The sequence below is a fragment of the Schistocerca nitens genome, chromosome 2 (genome assembly GCF_023898315.1).
Source record: "Schistocerca nitens isolate TAMUIC-IGC-003100 chromosome 2, iqSchNite1.1, whole genome shotgun sequence".
NCBI classification, from domain to species: Eukaryota; Metazoa; Arthropoda; class Insecta; order Orthoptera; family Acrididae; genus Schistocerca; species Schistocerca nitens.
The window spans coordinates 1,061,900,482-1,061,920,299 of NC_064615.1; the positions used below are offsets into that span (position 1 = coordinate 1,061,900,482).

Here is a 19,818-nt window from a genome sequence, read left to right on the forward strand (position 1 = left end):
AACCCCCATCCGGACCCCCACAGTGATGCCCATTGGCAACAGCCTCAAGCTGTGTGACCGAGGCCAACACTGCCTGAAGCTGGGAGCGAAGGGATGCCAACTCAGCCTGCATGCGAACACAGCAGTTGCAGTCCCTATCCATGCTAAAAACTGTTTTGCAAAGAACGTCTGAACTAATCTACAGAGAGCGCAAACAAATCGACAAAATTTAAACGGGTATTAAAATACAAGATTGCCTAGTAAATGCAGTAATGCTGCTACTTGCGCACTGCTGACACACTGCTCGGCGGCGGAAGGAGACTACGCGATTTTTCACTATTCAGGTACTAAAACGCGATGCTACAACTCTCAAATACTATAATACGCCCGAAATTTATGTATCAAACAATGCAAGTACCAAAAACACTCAAAGAAATTAAGAATTAAACTATGTAACAAATGAGTGAGCTAGGAGTATACGACTTGTGCTGCAGCTGCTTATCCAACGGCGGCAGGGAGCACTTGTGTGTCTTTATAACCAACTGATACTGATAACTCAAAAATGCCAAATTGTTAGACAGTTGTAACTCTTGGCTGACATGGTGAGTTGATTTTGTAGGACAGTGTTGGAAAGTGGTTTGGATTTGCGCATCATTTTTGTTGGAAACGCGAGGGCACCCAGAACTGTTCCCTTAACATCCTGTGTGTACAAACTATCGATACCATCTGCGAATGTTCCACCCATTTGGAGGATCAGTTGGTGCACCAACCAGAAACTCCTTTGCAGTCTAATCACGGAACTACTCTTTGCTAACTCGAGAAAACAAAATGATTTCTGCAGTAGTGTAGTCATTTTGCAACATGTGACAGTAATTAAGTAAACAGAGGGCAAACAGCATCTAGCCGCAATGAATATAAACTAAACAATGTAATCATTCCTCCACTAACTGAGCTGTGGTGAAGTGTTCGATAATTTCAACAGCACAATACTTTGTAATGTGTATTTTCTGAGGTATATCTTCTCTAGTCACAAAAAATTAGAGTCAAAATGTGATGGAGTACAAGACCTTTATGATATGTAAAGAAGTGTCTCACTTGAATTAATATTGTTAAGAGGCTGAATGAGCTCTGTTAAACACAAGTGCCTTGGTTAAACAATAAAATTTACTGAATGATGAATCAAGTTGAGTCTTTGTAAGTGAGGTGACTTTGTCAAAAGGTAGTAGTTTGTGTTGTGAAAGTGGAACTGGTGCAGAACAGAAGTCTTGAACATCTTGGATAAGAGAGTTGGAATTCAAAAGAGAGAGTACAGTAGGACAGACCAGAAAAGCCCATAATGAGATTTGCGCTCTGCAGCCGAGTGTGCGCTGATGTGAAACTTCCTGGCAGATTAAAACTGTATGCCAGGCAGAGACTCGAACTTCAGATCTTTGGCTTTCACAGGCAAGTGCTATATGTGCACTTGCCCACAAAAGGCAAGGGTCCAGAGTTTGAGTCTCGATCCGGCACACAGTTTTAGTCTGCCAGGAAGTTTCAGAAAATATGTATTGCTCTCATACTGCATTCTTGCACCTACAAACTACTTTTAAATTTACAAGTATCAGCTTGGTTATGGGAAACTTGGAAATTTTAAAAAGAAAGTTTGTTACAGTAGTCTCCCCCCCCCCTCTCTCTCTCCCTCCCCCTCCCCCTCCCCCCTCTCTCCCCCCTCCCCTCCCCCCTCCCCTCCCCTCCCCCCATACAAGAGACTATTAGTGAGTAGATCTAACTAGTTGCGTGATGAGTGATGAACAGAAAATTTTAAAACCTTTGTTGAACACTTCCTGTATGCATTTTGGAGAAGACTGGACAGTTTGTGATAGAACTAAAACCTGTGAATGTTATATCACTAATGAACTTGGGTCAGATGAAATAGAACAATGAAGCCATTTACTTTTTTCCTCTCTTTCTTCTTGTACTGGTTTTAATCAGTCTCCTGTCATATGTACGTGGTACAACTGAAGCCCTGTGTGATGGAGATATTGCAGGGCCTGTAGTAATTTAGGCGTGATATCATTAATGGGAAGATAGTGGGAGGGGCCATTTTTATCATCTTAAATAACAGTGATGCTTACAATCAACTTTGATCTTATGTTAATGTTGCTTCCACAGACTTTCAATCTTTGACAGCATCAAATATTGAATGGGTCAGTGTGAAAAACACGGGAAGAAAAGATCATGGATTCACTGAGTATTTAGTTAAAATGCAACTATACTTATTTGTTGCTGATATCTTTCAATAGTATTAGAGGAAAAATTATTTTGTCACACTAATATCTCATTCCTTCACGAGAAAATTATTGATGTTTACTCTACGTTATATTTCTTTTACAGGTTTGGTAACTCTCATAAGGCTGAAAATTGGGAGCCATGATATAATTTCTCCAACAGCAAGTGCAAAAATTAGGGAAACCATTGTTCGAATGGGACTTTTTTCCCTCTTCCTTCTTGTACTGGTATTAGTTACATTCACCTGCCATGTCTATGAATACAGAAATCAGGCTAAGTGGAATTATAGTTTCAGAAAGTATATTGTGTAAGTATGTTCTTTTATATAATTTTATGTGATTTTATTGCCAAGCAGTATTCTTGTTCAATTCTTTCAGACCAATGTCAGCAGATTATGATAGAAAAGGTTGTAAATATTGTTGATGGCCACTGTAAGACCACCACCCTTCACCAAAAAAAAAAAAAAAAAAAAAAAAAAAAAAAAAAAAAAAAAAAAAAAAAAAAAAATTTGTACGTAGCTATGTTATAACAGGTCTTTATCACTGCAGGAAAAAAATTACATTCAATTTTAGATGACTGCCAACGTTAATTTTGCCCAGTTTTACCTTCTCTAATGTGAGGCTTAAATAATATGGTAGTAAAATAGTCTTTTTGTAAGTAATAAACTGTGTTGCCTTGAGAGGCATTTCATTTTATAGAAGAGAGATGTGGAAGGAAATAAGCATACTGGGCAAAAGTAAGCACGGAAGGTAGGAGATGAGGTACTGCTGGAAGGAAAGCTGTGAGGATGGGTTGAGAGTCGTGCGTGAGTAGCTCAGCAGGTAGAGCACTTGCCCATGAAAGGCAAAGGTCCCGAGTTTGAGTCTCAGTCTGGCACATGGCTTTAATTTGCCAGGAAGCTTCAAAAGTAAGCATCCCTCTAGGAGACAACACACTAATAAATACTGTGTAACACAGCATCTGGCATTGATAATGACCCCAGTTTGGTGAGAAATGGTGTCTACAAGTCACTTATGAATAGATCCCATAGAGCTACTAAATTGCAGGAATTTTGTTTGCTATGTTTCACCTGCTGATCCAAATAGTCCCAGATATTTTCCATATGATTTAGATCAGGTAATTTAGTGGAGCAGCTGAGGTGTGATAAAGTGTTTGTGTGTACATCAAACTGGGAACATATACATACAGCCCTGTGATTACAGCTGCTTCATCTTGGAAAACAATAATGTCCTTAGCATAACCATCATAATGCTGTAGGGGATGACAATCCTTAATGCAACTGCTTGGCAGCGATTAATTTCTCTCTCTCTGTTTTTTTTTCCAGCCATTGGTGGCACTGGCAGGGAGTATATTTCCCCTCCACTGCAAGGCCTTAATTTGGGTAGAAATCTTGAATGTGTAACAAGTGTTTGTTAGGCAATGCAGTACACTATATTGAGCAAAAGTGTTTCAAATGAAACAGCAAAATACAAGTATTCTGTTTAGCAAAGAGTATTCATGTATGATTGACATGTGCTTAGAGAATCAGAACATGTGGTAAGGAGATCATTTAAGAGATATTTCCTGATGTTCAAGTTCCGAATTGGAGTACAATTCATTGATTGATAAATAAATTTCATGGAACAGGAAGTGTTCTTGACAGAAAACATAGCCACATGCAGTACTCTCTGGAGAAACTGAATAACATTGGGCATGCTCTGGAATGGTCCCTACAAAATCAGTTTGACATCTTAGCAAATGGGAATTTCATATGGTTCTGTTCAAATGGCTACAAAAGTTACTGAAGTTATGGCCCCATAAAATAACTGCAGTGCAAGAAGTTAAACTTGGTCACCCTGCAAGAAGGTTATGGTTTCGTAATTTGATTTTGAATAGTTTGCGTGATGGAGAAACAACCCTGACCTAACTTTTCAGATGAATCATGGTTCCACCAAAGTGGATACATTAATCCCCAAAATAACCAATAATGGATTTCTGAAAAGCCTAACGTAATATATGAGGCACCTCTGCAGGATCATTAAATAGGAGTGTGATGTGCTATTAGCCATGATAGAATATTAGGCCAAATTTTTTTTCCAGGGAACAATTAACAGTGAGAGATATGTGGAAAACATTTTGCAGCCTCCCCCCTCCCCCCCCCCCCAATTAACTGACAGAGAATGTGCTTTCATGGACTTCCAGCAGGATTCTGAGATGGCACACAGCCTACTTCTCATGCCGTGTTTCAAGATAGAGTTATTGTATCAATAACAACTAGCAACATATGGCCTCTTTGTTCCTAGCTCATGGAAAGGGGGTGGGGGAAGAGATTAAAAATGAAAGTGTAAGTGTACAAATCAACTTAAAATTAACATTTGTGAAGAAATTGCTGCCATTCTCGGAAGGAACTGCAGAGCGTAACGAGCAATTTCCAAAGCATGTGTCAGAAATGCTTGAACAATGAAAGGAGGCAGTTCCAGCTTCTCCATGCTTAATACACGAGTAGTTGACCTTTTTTTTAAGTGTTTGTGTTGTGTATGTTAGAAATAAGTTATCCGACAAAACATACTATATTTACTGTGGACCCCCTGTCATCTGCACTGCGGGCAAAGCAGTCGGCCTGACCAGCCAGCTGCATGCTGCAAAACATGACTGTTGGAAAATACATTCCGGTTCATGTTCACAGGACCTGAATCAGTCAACCTAAGTCATGGAAAGAAAAACACCCTTGTAACGTGACAGAGCCACCTCCATCCTGAACTACACCATCCACTCACTGTGAGCTAAACACCTCATCAGTCCATTGGTGCACTCAGTGCTTTGCATAATTTGTAAAGAGCCAAATTTGGGATTCGTTGGACCACATTGCACACCTCAAGTTAGTTATCATTCAGTTTCTTCGTTGTTTGAGCCAATGAAGAAGTGAAGAAATGTAAATAGTGGTCCTTTGTGAGGAACCTAACTCCAAATGTCCATTGCAGGCAGTTCCCTTGGCAATGTTCGCGTGGTAATGTAATTGATTGAGATGGACGTGCATTTACTGACAACAGCAATTTCTGTCATGTTTGAAACTGACTATCATTGACAAGACATGGCACTCATCCCCAATCTCTGTCGGTTTGGAAATTTTTATTAGCACCATTCGTACACCATGTTACCTAGTTGTGAGTGGTACATCATTCCTTGTAGATGCGTTAGACAGTATGCATTGATGCACCAACAAATTGGGCAACTCCATTTGCGATGGATTTTTTTATGTGCGTGCGTGCGATGCACCAATTGTGACGGATTATACGTTGCTGCTGCAATGCAATTTCTTTTATAATTTTTGTTCACCTACCTCTTTACAGCGGTCGATCTTCGCACATAAACTCCTGACTGCAGCTACTTACGAGATCACAGAAAAGCAGTGTTGAGGAAACTGTAACCTCATAGCTACACGCCGGAGGCCGCTATAAGTAAAATTTGCTGAAAATTGTCTATGTACTTTAAAGAAATGATTCGGAAAGGGGATGTCACTCGTACTTTAAACATGAAGTTCAAATTTAAACCTTCAATAGATCTTTATTGCCGTGAAGCAAGATCATCAGCCCTCATTTACGAAAATTACTAAAGTTTCTGCTCACAGTTATCACCATACCTAAAACAGCCAGAACTTTTACCTTCCCAAATTCCGAAACCAATTACTTGTAACACAGTCAATGATCGGCCAATTACTTCTGCACACGATATTCAGTGGTTGTTTTTAGTAAAAGTTTATGCTCGCCATAAAATACTCAGTAAGAATATAGTCAGTACTGCCACGCTATATAATTCAAAGTTCACTCGTTATTTTCGTCGGAACGAATTATCACAACACTCTAAAGTTTTCATAAACAGTTGCTGGTCACTACCAGATACCATTAACACTGGACCATAACGTGGAAGTCATCCCAAGACTTCATCTTACACATAATCCGAAAAGCCACATCCAGCATAACTGCCTCCTATCAAAGATAGATCGCAACTCCCTGTCACTCCCCCACACTCAAACTATATCTCCTCGCTATGCAGCCAACCGTCTTGCTTCTCATTGGCTGTCAGCACTTACGACCAATGAGAACTCACTTCTAGGGCGCGGCTCGTGCCAAAATTTAGCAAGCACCAACCACTTCTCTAGGCTCAATGACGTCATCAAATTAAGTAACACAAAACTCTCTAATTAAATAAACAAAACAAAAATGAACTATAAGCTTTACTCTACATCTGGAAATTTATTATGTAGTCGCGAATGTTCGGGCTGTCTTAAATACATAAGCATACATACTTGGACATCCGACATTCACTAGTAGGGGAACCACTAGTGGATTTTTTTCCCACGTTACAGACATTCACGTTACACATTCATTATGTTGTCTTGGACCCATACGAACAAAATGACTATTACCGACTGCTGTTCTGTCACGTCTCCATGTTGACCACCTTTTTGCACTGACCAGGAGTGACATGTCACATCACTGCCACGACATCGTCAGCAGTGGAGGGTCACATGACTGCCTGGTACCAGTTCTGCACGTACACTTCTACAGAAATCCAAAGTGATCAGTATGTGATTTCAAGGAGGTGGCCAATATTTTGTCTGGTGAGCTTTGTATATACAAGCGTAATCCCAAAAATAAGGCCTCCAAGACACTAGGGGCCCAGGGCAGCTGCTTGTGTGGCTGTTGGGCATGCTGTTTTTTTCCTTGCTCCCTCCACTCTCTACAGAGACCACAGCATATCTGCTGGAGCTTTCGGTCTTGGCTTGGCAGCCAGTTACAGTGGAGCTCCCATTAGCCACTAACACCAGGTGCGAAGTTTGCGGAGTTATTCGGTTTTTGAGTGCCAAAAAAGCGTTAAACAAATCGACATTCATCAACAGTTGACAGAAGTGTGTTAAGAGTCGTGCATGGATGTCAAAAAATGTCCACAAGTGGTGTATACAGTTGGCAGGTGGTCGTACTGAAATTTGTGACGTGGAAAAAATTGGGAGACTGCCAATTCCCGAATAGACAATCACAAAGGTTGAACAAAACTTGTTACAAGATCGGCGTATCACTTCCAATGAGCTCTGCGATGTTGTTGCTGAGATTTCTTGAAGAGTCATTCTCCTGATTTTGACTGAAGTGTAGAAATTCCAGAAGGTGTCTGCAAGATGGGTCCTTAGAATGCTGATAGAAGGCCACAAACGGCAGTGTGTTGAAACTTACTACTAATTTCTTCAATGCTATGTAGATGAAAAGGACAAGCTTTTGGATTCAGTAGTCTTGGGTGATGAAACTTGGGCTTTCTGCTTCACATCTGAGGCCAAACAACAATTGTGTAAGTGGCGGCATTCTGATTCACCCAAGCCACAAAAATTCAAAAGCACACAGTCTGCCAGCAAAGTCGTGGCAACTGTATTTTGGCATCGAAAGAGGATATTGTCGGTCAACCTCATGGTTCCTGGAACAACAACAACAACAAATGCCAACAGGTGCTGTCAGACATTAAAAAGCTCATACAGACATTTCAGAACTGAAGAGTTATATTGAGCAAGGGTGTAAGCCTTCTCCATGACAATGCCTGCCCCCACATTGCCAATCAAACTGTGGATCTTCTGCAACGGTTTGGTTGGGACATCACCACCCATTCACCCAGCAGTCTGGCCTAAGCACCCAGTGACTACCACTTGTTTCCCAAGTTAAAAGAACACATGGCTGGAAGACACTTTAGTGACAACAATTAGGTGAAAGAAGAGGTCTGGCGCTTCTTCTATAACATGGCTGTGGCCTGGTATGACATGGACATACAAAAATTGCTACACACAAAAATGCGTCAATTGAAACGGCAATTATGTGGAGAAATAGGAAAATGTTGAAGCTTCAAAACTTGGAGGAGGTAACCAACAATATAGGCATAAGAATCTCTATTTACTTGTAAAAAAATCCCAAACATAAAATATTCTATAATTTCCTAAATGGTTTAGAAAATCTGCTTTAGATGAAAGAATGTACAAGATGGAAACAGCTCATCATATCATAAAGAACATTTAAAAAATTTAAATTGTCTGAGTACCTTCTGGATGCAAGAGGTAGGAAATGTTAACAAAAATAAATAAATAAATAAATAAAAGAAGAAGAAAAGATATATAGGGGCTATTGTCGTCTTAAAGTGTTACACATTGAAGGGTTCCAGGATAAGAAGGAAAAGAAACAGGTTCACCATTGACTGAGGAGAGGAAAAAGCAACACAGTGAAAGGATAGAGGAATACTGGAAGGAAGGGAAGAGGAAACAGTAGAATGTGAGGATCTAAATTGACATTTCATCCTCTGTAGGCCTACATGAGAAGAGAAAATGAAAAGCTGTTACTTTGGGGAAAAAGCCACTCCTCTTCTTTCACTACTTGGCTCCTGGTTATGTCTGCTACTACATCTTAGATGTTTATGTAACTTCATTGATTCATGGTTAAAAAATCCATGTAATATGAATATTAGTGTTAGTCAGAATCTACATCCTGGAATCCAGATATTTTGACAAATTATATAAGCAGTGCCTAACAAGGTACTGTTATACTTCAGTTTCAAATCTTTATGGATTTCAAATTTACTGGTGCCTGCATGGTGTTTATCAGCAACTTGTTACAGACTTTTGCGCCTGAACACTTTTTCTTTTTTTAAAGAAATATATAGATTATACAGAGGAGGACATAGACAATATGGAGATTATTTTTGTTGGCAGTATTGTGGTTGTGAATTTCAGAATTCACCTTAAATTCATTCGTATTATTAATCACAAACACAGTAGGGGAGTAATTGTGTTAGAATGTGAGGGTAATAATCCCAAAGGGCCTTAAGAAGCTTAACTACAAGCTGTTCAGTTATCAACTTTATGTAGTATTCTGACAATGGAAAGTCCAGGATGGAATAACAATAATATTAAAAGGGTAGATTGCTATTCAGCACATAGAGGAGGCTTGCAGTTTCAGAGGGGCACAGTGAAAAAGACTGCTAAACATTCAAGCTTTTGGACAAAAAAGTCATTTGAAATAGAAAATTCATAACACACATACACACTTGGGGTAAGGTGATGGAATGTGGTTGGAGGGGGACAGATAGGGTGGGAGTAGGGGAAGATGCTGTGCTGCATGTGGGAGCATGCAGGAGCATGATGAGGGTGGGGAGAGGGACAGGATGGGCTGCTATATGCAGAGTCAAGAGGTTGTACTGGGGGGAGGGAGGGAAGGGGGAGTAAAGAAGGGGTAAATACTAGTAGGCACATTGGTGGGATAGAAGGCTTGTGTAGTGCTGGAATGGAAGCGGGGAAGAGGATAGGTAGGTGGAGGACAGAGACTTGCGAAGGATGTGGCCAGGGACAGGGGTGAAGAGTTACAGGAACAAAGGGTGTTTTGTAGGGAGTTCCCACTTGTGCCATTCAGAAAAGCTGGAGTGTGTAACAGGAATCCAGATGGTGCAGGCTGTGAAGCAGTCATTGAAGTGAATGAAGCGCATCTTGTTGAGCAGCATGTTCAGCAATTTGGTGGTCCAGCTGTCTCTTTCCCACAGTTTGGTGCTGGCCATTTATGCAGACAACAGACAGCTTGTTAGTTGTCATGTCTACATAAAAACCAGCACAATGGTTGCAGCTTAGTTTATAGATCACATGGCTGCTTTCACTTGTAGCCCTGCCTTTGATAGGGTAGGAGATGCTTGTGACTGGGCTGGAGTGAGTGATAGTGGATGGATGTATGGGACAGGTCTTGCATCTAGGTCAATTGCGGGGATATGAGGCAAGGGGTTGGAACGCTGGAGCAGGTCTACGGATGGAGAAGGTATTGTGTAATTTTGGTGGGTGGTGGAATATCACTGTAGGAGGGGTGTGGAGGATATTCACTATTTGATGGAATGAAGGGAGTTAGTCAAAACCCTGGCAAATAATGTGATTCAGTTTCTTAGGCTGTGGGCAGTACTGAGTCATGAAAGGAGTGCTCCTTTGCAGCTGGACAGTGAGTATATGGGAAGTGGTAGGTGACTGGAGAGATAAGGCATCTCGCACCGTATTGAAGGCAGGACTACCTGTGAGAGCTGCCATGTGATACATAAACTAAGCTGAAACAACTGTACTGCTTTCTATGTGGGTGTGACAACTAACAGGCTGTTTGTCCACATGAACAGTCACCGCCAAATTGTGGCCAAGAGACAGCTGGACCACATCCCTTCACCCCCCTCCCACACAACTGGATCTAGCAGCACATCCTGTCCTCACATCCATCACATCCCTGCACATTCCTACAGGCAGCACAGCATCTTTCCCCACTCCTACCCTGTTACCCCTTGCCCTCCCCACCCTATGCCTCCTCCTTACTCCAAGCACCCACCCCAGAAAATTGCTGCTGGTGTCAGACACATTCCCAGTCGGGCCCCAGAGCCCGTGGAGACAGTGGGCATGTATGTTCGAGTTGTACTTGTATGAATGTGTGTGTGTGTGTGTGTGTGTGTGTGTGTGTGTGTGTGTGTGTGTGTGTGTGTGTGTGTGTATTCTATTTCACAAGGAGAATTTTTGTCCAAAAGATTAAATGTTTAGCAGTCTTTTTCATTGTGCTTGTCTGTAACTCAGCACCTTCTCTGTGTGGTGATTCATGTAACATTTGTATTTTTTTAGAACCTTTTCTGATGAATAGATAAATTTTTAACCTAAGTTGCATTGCGCCCCAGAAGATTATGCCACAGGGCAATATTAAGTGAAAGATCATTACAGAGAGAGGGAGTTCTAAGTGCAAAACAGGCAGAACTGAGTGTTTTGGTTAACTTATCCATGTTCTACTGCTACTTTAGTTTGTTATCTATCTGGATGCCTAGAAAATTGACATATAAAATTTCCACTAGTGTATGACATTTATCTTTATTTCTGTGATGTGTAAGTAATTTTTATTTGTTTGTAATTGCATAAAGGGAGTTTTTGTAAGATTGAGAATTAAACTGTTTGTTGTGAACCAGTTGTTACCATCATTCCCTACTCTCCTCAGTTTACGTGGTATGGATATATTTGAACTCTGTATTAATATAAGTGTATCAGCCATAAACATAACAGTTTTTAAGACTGTTCCAATATCCCAGCTGAATCATTTACACATGTCAAGAACAGCAGTGAGCCAAGCACTGAACCTTTGGGCCACATATTTAATGTTTCATAATTTTGAATTTTGTTTTATTGTCGTGGTATTATTTGTTAGAGTAATTCGTTGTTTTTTGTTGTTAAAAAGTGTCTACCCATGTATGTTTTAGTTCCAGTAGAATTTTATGTTCAAGACAAGTGAGTGTGTTTGCAAGATCACAGATAATGCAAACATGATTTGTTTTCTTGTTTGTTTCTGTCAGAAGAGTTGTGATGTTTATATCACTTTCTCTTTAGGGAATCCTTTATGAGCATTAGAGTGCGCTTAGATGGACAGAGAAGTGTCTGTAACTAAAGATCACTTGCTTATCTGCACATTTATAAATTATTTTTAACACTGCATATTTCAGTCTTTCAGGAGCTTCACTTTGACTTATTACAAAGATAATTTAAGGGGGGGGGGGACTATTATGTCAGCACATAGGATTACAGTATTTTGGTGAAAATGTCATCAAAGCCGGAAGAGTTATTGATTTTCACTGAACTCATTGGCATTTATGACCTCTTTAACATTGATTTGGCAAAACTGACATTTGCTGGTGGAGTAAGCAATGTTTGTTCAAGTAAATCTAATGGATCTTCTTTCCGTGGTCCTTTTACTAACATTAATTTTAGCTATCATTGGAAAGAATTCAGTAAATTTAGTGGCCAATAATTTGAGTTTCTCATCAGCTGTCTGGGTGCTGGAGTAATAAGGGACCTGAATGTGATTTGCCTTACAAAAGTTTCTGTTGCAGTGTTTAGTGAAGGTAATTTTTTTAAAAAAAAATAGTGTCAGGATTAATATTGGTTTATGAGAAGCAATAGGAAATGGGAGGAAACTAGAGTCTTATTAACAAAGGAAATAAATAAGAGAATAAAATATAATAATATATAGTAATTAATAAAGTCTTCAGGCAATTTTTGCACTTTCCACTATATTTACACTGATTTAAAAGTGTTGTTTTATCAGTACACATGAAAGATATCTGCCAAGCTATCTCCCAGTTAATTTACTCCTGTGAGAATTGTGTGTCTTCTGTATGAATATGAGGCAACATAAATTATAATGCAATTGGTGATTTACTTCCTGTCATTTCCACCAAGTGCTTTTGTCCTATGCTGCCTGTGAATAATTTGCTGTAAAATTGCCTCAAAATGTGAAATGCTCATTTTAATATACGTACTGCCATAAATGCTCCCTTACAATGTTTTCTTATTCTGTCTATATCTTTGACAGAGCCCAATTTTTTTTTGTAGATCTTGATAACCTGAAGTAAGGTTCTAATGTTCCTTGTACAAAACCAAAAATTGATATTTCTGGTTCTGATCAATAATGGCTTCTGAAAGCAATATACTGAAGAACAGCCATATGCCGTCAGAGCTCTGTCTACTTCTATACTCTGCAATCAAATTTGTGGTGTGTGGCAGAGGGCACTTCTGATACTGCTGTCATTTCCCTCCTGTCGTAATACACTTGCAAATGGACTGCTAGAAGAATGAGTGTCAGCTGGTCTCCACAAGACCTCAGATTTATCTGACTTTGCTGTTGTAGTCATTTTGTGAGATATTTGTGGGAGAAAGTAAGAGGTTACCTGACTGTTCTTGGTATGTACACTCTCAGAATTCTAAACATAAAGCTCTGCATGATGCACAATGCCTCTCTTGTTGTGCCTGCAAACTAAGTTTGATGAGCACATCCATAGCAATATACAGGTACCTAAATAAGAGGTACACAATAAGAGCAGTATAGTTTTTCAGTGAGGTACTTCTCATTGCAAGGCTGGAGGCAACAGGAGAGGTAGGTGTGTCATGGATATTGTGAATTTTCTTATTTTCATTGTCAGAAAAAATAAGTTTCATGTAGAGGAGCTAGCAAAATTGCCCGCCGTAAGAGTTTATGTGGATTAAAGGCAATGCGAGATCACGTGGACTTCTTTACTGCGTTCAGAAATGCATCTGGGAATTGGAGAACACACCAAGTCCGAGATGCAGGGAAAAAACTGAGTTGTTACAGTTGTTGTGACTTCATGATGAATGTGCAGATACTTTTCATTGGCAACATGACATAGCAGATAAAATGTCTTAATCTGGGAGCTAAACTGTGATTATTTCTACTTTGAGGCAGATCATACATTGATTAAAATCTATAACATGCTTGCTGCACACAGCCATTGTGCAGACATAGATAAGTTTCACTACACACTTATTTACATGCTTACTGGTTTCTCAGTTTCATATAGCATACAACTGACAAGTGATGTTTGATTTGAAAGTAACTGTGTTTTATATATTCCTAAGCAAAAATAATACTGACAATAGTTCTTTTTCAAAAAGCTGCAAGATTATTGGTGGTGGTTCTGTCAATAATGGAAACAAGGACAAGTGTCGAATGGAGTCCCGTCCGAGCTTAGCAATAATGCAACTTCATGTACTTACTGTGTTTGCTGCTGGAATAGTAATGTCATCATGGATCTGGACAGGGTCTACAATACATACGTGGAAGAGATTTCTAAGAAGGTAAGAAAAATTGTTTTTGTTAATGACATAAAGTAAGAACACCTGGCTGACAAGGAATCTGATTGAGATTGTGGAAAACTCTGTTTATTTTGTGACGAATGGTATAGTATTCTTGTGCTTTTGATATGCGCTGTTGCTACTATTAAAAAATTTGTCATGATCAGTATTTCAGTATAATACTGTATACAGCCAGTGTTCTTTGTGTAATTACAAATCTTTTTAAATTGTTAAAGGTCAAAATAAGAAGAGAGGGTTCAGGATTTATCATTAAATTATCTGAATATTTACGATACGTTTTAAGTTTTCTCACAAAATAGTTACTTAAAGATTATAATATATATAACCACAAGACGCATTACCTTTATACATAAAATAAAACACACATATTTACATTGTATTTCAGAGTGCTTAATAATGGTTATGAGGAGCCAGTAAGACTGAAAAAGCATAAAGTCATTGCACAAGCCTTTGCAAAACGAAAAGCTCTCAATAATGATGGTCGGCTATCATTAAGCTTTCATAGCACACATGAAGATCCAGTGGGTATGTTTATCAGTTATATTTATAAACAGATACGTAAGAAACAAAAAGTTATCAGGCTTGTGTATAAAGAACACTTCCTTTTGCTCTGGTACAACAGCTTTTTTTTCTCTGTCACAACAGCTTTTTTTTCTCTGTCACTGCATGTAAATAAAGATATTTAATGACAATCCTCAGTGCCAAAATAGTCTGCACAACACTGTTTGCTCACAGGCTTGAACTTCGATGTGAATAGCATGGCATCCCAGGACTTAAGTTCAACATGGGCTGCTGCTCTTCCCAAACTGATGACACGACGTGGTGCCTTGATTGGTGCAACAACTGGATCCATGTCAAGTCAGAGAAGAAACTCTTTTGATTCTGAAATTAGTTACAGCGTCCGAAAGTAAGTATATAAACACATTGTATATCTTAATATGTTGTTGAAAAATATATCTAAAAACAAAGATAATGTAACTTACCAAACGAAAGTGTTGGTATGTTGATAGACACACAAACAAACACAAACAAACACACAAAATTCAAGCTTTCGCAACCCACGGCTGTTTCATCAGGAAAGAGGGAAGGAGAGGGAAAGATGAAAAGATGTGGGTTTTAAGGGAGAGGGTAAGGAGTCATTCCAATCCTGGGAGCGGAAAGACTTACCTTAGGGGGAAAAAAGGACAGGTATACACTCGCACACACACACATATCCATCCGCACATATACAGACACAAGCAGAAATGTCTGCTTGTGTCTGTATATGTGCGGATGGATGTGTGTGTGTGTGTGTGTGTGTGTGTGTGTGTGTGTGTGTGTGTGTGTGTGTGCGTGTGTGTGTGTGTGTGTGTGCGAGTGTGCGAGTGAGCGCGCGAGTGTATACCTGTCCTTTTTTTCCCCCTAAGGTAAGTCTTTCCGCTCCCGGGATTGGAATGACTCCTTACCCTCTCCCTTAAAACCCGCATCCTTTCGTCTTTCCCTCTCCTTTCCTCTTTCCTGATGTAGCAACCGTGGGTTGCGAAAGCTTGAATTTTGTGTGTGTGTGTGTGTGTGTGTGTGTGTGTGTGTGTGTGTGTGTGTGTGTTTGTGTGTCTATCAACATACCAACACTTTCGTTTGGTAAGTTACATCATCTTTGTTTTTAGATATATTTTTCCCACGTGGAATGTTTCCCTCTATTATATTCATATCATTAATATGTTGTTGTAAATAACTATGGCTATAATATAGGGGTTTTCAAATTTCGGTTATATACATATGGTGCTTGTAATAAGGACCAAATAAATACTATTTGGAACAGGAGATCATGTTCAGAAATACACTATTTATTTACTGTAGAAGCAGATATATACATCAATAATCTGTTGGGGCCCAAACATTATGCCCACTGCACATCATGAGACTGAATGAGTGTGGTGGTGTTGTAGAGACGTGATGCAGTAAGGAAAGTATACAAGTGAAACACCACAAATGGGGAAATCCAATGATATAAGGGCAGAATGTTATGTCATGGCGCCCAGGCGCATGTGACTCAGGAACAACAGAGCTGATCAACTGTTTGTGAACTGCTGTTGCAAACATCTATGGAAAATGGTTGAAGAAGGGTGAAACCAGTAGTAGACAAAAAGGTGTTGTTAGTTAAAAACTGAAAAGGCCTTGAAGGCCCAACGGTACTGACCGAATTCTATGCCATCGTCAGCCCTTAGGCATCATCAGGTGCCAGGTACAGATGCAGAGGGGCATGTGCTCATCATCCACCACTCTCTGAATTTTCGTGACCATTGTTGCTACTTCTCAGTTGAATAGCTGCTCAATTGGCCTCACAAGGGCTGAGTGCACCTCACCTGCCAACAGTACTCAGCAGACACAGACAGTGACCCATCCAAGTGCTAGCCAAGCCCGACAGTGCTTAATATCAATGATCTGACGGGAACAGGTGTTACCACTGGGGCAAGGCCGTTGGCGCCGCTAGTCCACTAATAAAATATGAAGGTCAGATGCTTGCTTGCTCTGTAAAGCGGGATAGGTGGCAAACTGTGGCAGATCTGATGGCAGAGTACTATGCTGATGCAGCAACAAGTGTTTTGGAGAGCATCATTCAGCACACATTGTTGAACATGGGGCTTTGCAGTAGACAGTAGAAAATCTTTACATGTTCCCATGTTGTCCCAGTGATGTCAGTTGAGATTGTAGTGATCGTGGAATCATTGAGGTTGTACCATAGGTCAACTGAAACATTTTCTTGGGTCAGATGAATCACATTTCTTGTTATACTGGGTTGAGGTGGTGTTGTCATCCAGGCAGAAAGCTTTTCGAAACATGCACTGAGCCACATACTCACTCTGATGGGGACAATATTATGCTGTGAGGGACATTCACCTGGGCATTCATGGGACTTTTGGTAGTAATCAAAGGCACCAAGACAGTTGTGGACTACCTGAACATTAATGCGGACCACCTGAATTCCTTCTTGGTTGATGACATCTTCCAGCAGTTTAAATGTACATTTCACAGGGCTGTGATCATGCTACAATGGTTTGAGGAGCATGACAGTGAACAGATGTTCATGTCTTGGGCACCAAATTCGCCTTACCTGTACCCAGTGGAACACATCATCTGGTACACTATCAGGTGTCAGCCCCATGCCCACAACCAACCAGTCTGTAATTTATGGGAATTGTACACCCTGTTAGTGGACATCTGGTGCCACATACCTCCGGAAGCCTACCAAGAAATTCATGCCATGCAGACCTGCTGCTTTATTGCTTTCTAAAGGTGGACCAATACATGATAAAGCAGACAGTCATAATATTTTGGCTCATTAATGTATATTCTACGTTCCCAAATTTGCTGGATTTAAAAACAATAGTAAATCACCATGGCTTTGGTCTTTGTAATATATGTAACAAACTAATTAATGTTGTAACAGTGGTAATGCCTAATGCTAAATACACTTTTAGTTGTGGAACAGGATATGAACCATCAGTACAGTAAGAAGCATGGGATATTTAATGTAAATCATGAATACTATTAATTTTGTTTGTTTGTCGGTAGTAAGCATTGGGTTTGCTGCCAGATTACGTTGTGCAAATTCCACAATATTTCCTCGGAGCAACTGTCTGACATCTTCAGGTGGCTAAGTACGACTAATGGTATCTGCATGTCGATGCCCCTGTATATAGAACACACGTGTGAAGAATGTGCAGGCACAGAAATTGCTCATGCGCAATGATTTGCAGATAGATGGCTCCATACTCGAACACCATCTGCCGAAAATCGCAGAGTGGCCATCCTGCATGTGCACTGTATGCTATGTGTACTAACAGTGCAGCCTAAGTGGTGTTTACTAACAGTAGGGCCAGATGTTACTCACTAAAAGATCATCCTAGACCAATGTTATGATGAGGCTGTTACTAAAAAATCTTCATCTTCCTGTCATGATTTAATAGCAGCCAATTCCGGGCTGTGCTCATTTGAAATCTCACATCCCTGTTGATGAGGTTCTCAGCTGTGCAGATATGTATTTCTTCCTTAATGATGCAATCCCAGAAAGATGATGCTGGAGATGAAACTTCTGTCTTTTCATTGTTCATGCAGTGTCCTGTATTCAGACCGTGTTCTGCTATTGCCAACTTCTCCATTTGGCGTAAGCGTGTATGACACTGATGTTCATCGCAGCATTCTTGTACTGAGAGACATGTCTGGCCTATACATGCCACCCCACACTGACAAGGAATCTTATACATATAATATAAGATATATATATATATATATATATATATATATATATATATATATATATATAAGATATAATATAAGATTTCTTGTTAATGCGTGGTGGCTGTACTGAGAGACATGTCTGGTCTATAAATGCTACCCCACACTGATAAGGAATCTTATACACATTTATTCAGCAGAGGGCATTTGAGTATGGTGCCATCTATCTGAAACTCATTGCACATGCACGATTTCTGTGGCTGCACTTTCTTCATGTGCATGTTCTATATACAGAGGCATCGACGTGCGGGTACCATCAGTTGTACCTAGCCATCAGCAAAGTTCAACCACATAAAGATGTCGTACAGTTGCTCCGAGGAAATATTGTGGAATTCACACGTCTTCCGGTGGCAAAACTGTGATGTTTATTTACAATAGTTAAATGGTTGTGGTACCAGCACAAACCATTAGAGCTTGCAATTGGGAATTTATACAAACCATACAGTTTATAACAATTATAGCACTATAATTAGGGATACAGTCTACAGTTCTTCTTTATGTACAGTATTTTGTCCTGTTCTTCTGCCAGTAATTATGAATTTGTTGTTTCAATTTACCTTGCAGGTATGTTTTGTACTTATGGTACAGTAATCTAGTAGTTATATATTCAAATTAGCCCAAAATTGTTGTATTAAATGAAGTTTCAGTTATGACAACTGATGAAATCCAATAAACTCTGAATGGCATTGTAAGAAGAAAAACAGAAACTGTGGTTGTATGTCATCTGCAGTTGCATAATGTTGTGTAATTGGGCTGAACAGTGGCCTTTCAGAAAATATTCGTACCCTAAACATACGTTAAAACATTTGGTTTAAGGTTATATACTATTAGATTGCTCATGCAACAATGTGTATGTGAAAGCTGCCACAAAGGGTTTATAAGACACCAGCAGAGGAGATATGAGAAGTGAAAAACTGTGTTTTTTATAGCGTATACTGAAAATAAACTTGAAAAATTTGTATGTGGTGGTAGAAGCACTCTGCCATAAGAATTGACCACTTACATGCCTTTTTTCTTCTCCTTCTTCCCTCTTTTTTGTTTATTCAGATTTTTCCTTATTGTGTCTGTTGAGGACTTAAAGTATGTGTGTGTTTAAAATATGAAACAAATTAAAGGTTATTTGTGTCAGTCATTTGTCTATAAAATGTACACCACACATTTCAGTGGTGTCCCACCCTTGCCCTGCAGATGAGGGTGACAAACCTTGAAATGCCTGGAGGACTTTAATAACTGATGTTGATTTTATAATTCAGTTTGTCTTTTATTCAGATGTACTACAGAGTTTCATACAATAAGTTTCAGATTTTTTTGTGAACTAAGAGTAATTACCACATAGTATAGGGTAATATGTGACAAGAATAGAATGCTAAAGATTTTGAGAAAATCATGTCTGTTCCATGTACTGCTTTTTCTTGAAATTCCCCTCTTTCTGGTACGTATATTGATGTATTCCCTCAAATCATTCAGTGAAGGATTCATGATATTCCTTCATGGACAGATTACTCAAGACCATTTTGTAGGCAGAAATAATCATTTGCAGGACCTCTAAATGCTATCTTCAAATAAGTTATTTCATTTTGGAAAGAAAGAAACTCATATGGTGACAGATCTTTGATTTGCTGTGG

At 39.6% G+C, this 19,818-nt stretch overlaps 1 protein-coding gene across 1 annotated transcript in view; it reads left to right on the forward strand.

Annotated features, from left to right (window-relative positions):
* The window catches only part of LOC126237429 (smoothened homolog), a 119,247-nt gene that overhangs the window by 82,998 nt on the left and 16,431 nt on the right, over positions 1-19,818 (forward strand). Inside the window, exons 8-11 of the mRNA XM_049947540.1 lie at positions 2,353-2,554; positions 13,715-13,897; positions 14,301-14,440; positions 14,651-14,822. Of these exons, the coding sequence (XP_049803497.1) occupies positions 2,353-2,554; positions 13,715-13,897; positions 14,301-14,440; positions 14,651-14,822 (697 nt within the window). The remainder of the gene's footprint in view (positions 1-2,352; positions 2,555-13,714; positions 13,898-14,300; positions 14,441-14,650; positions 14,823-19,818) is intronic.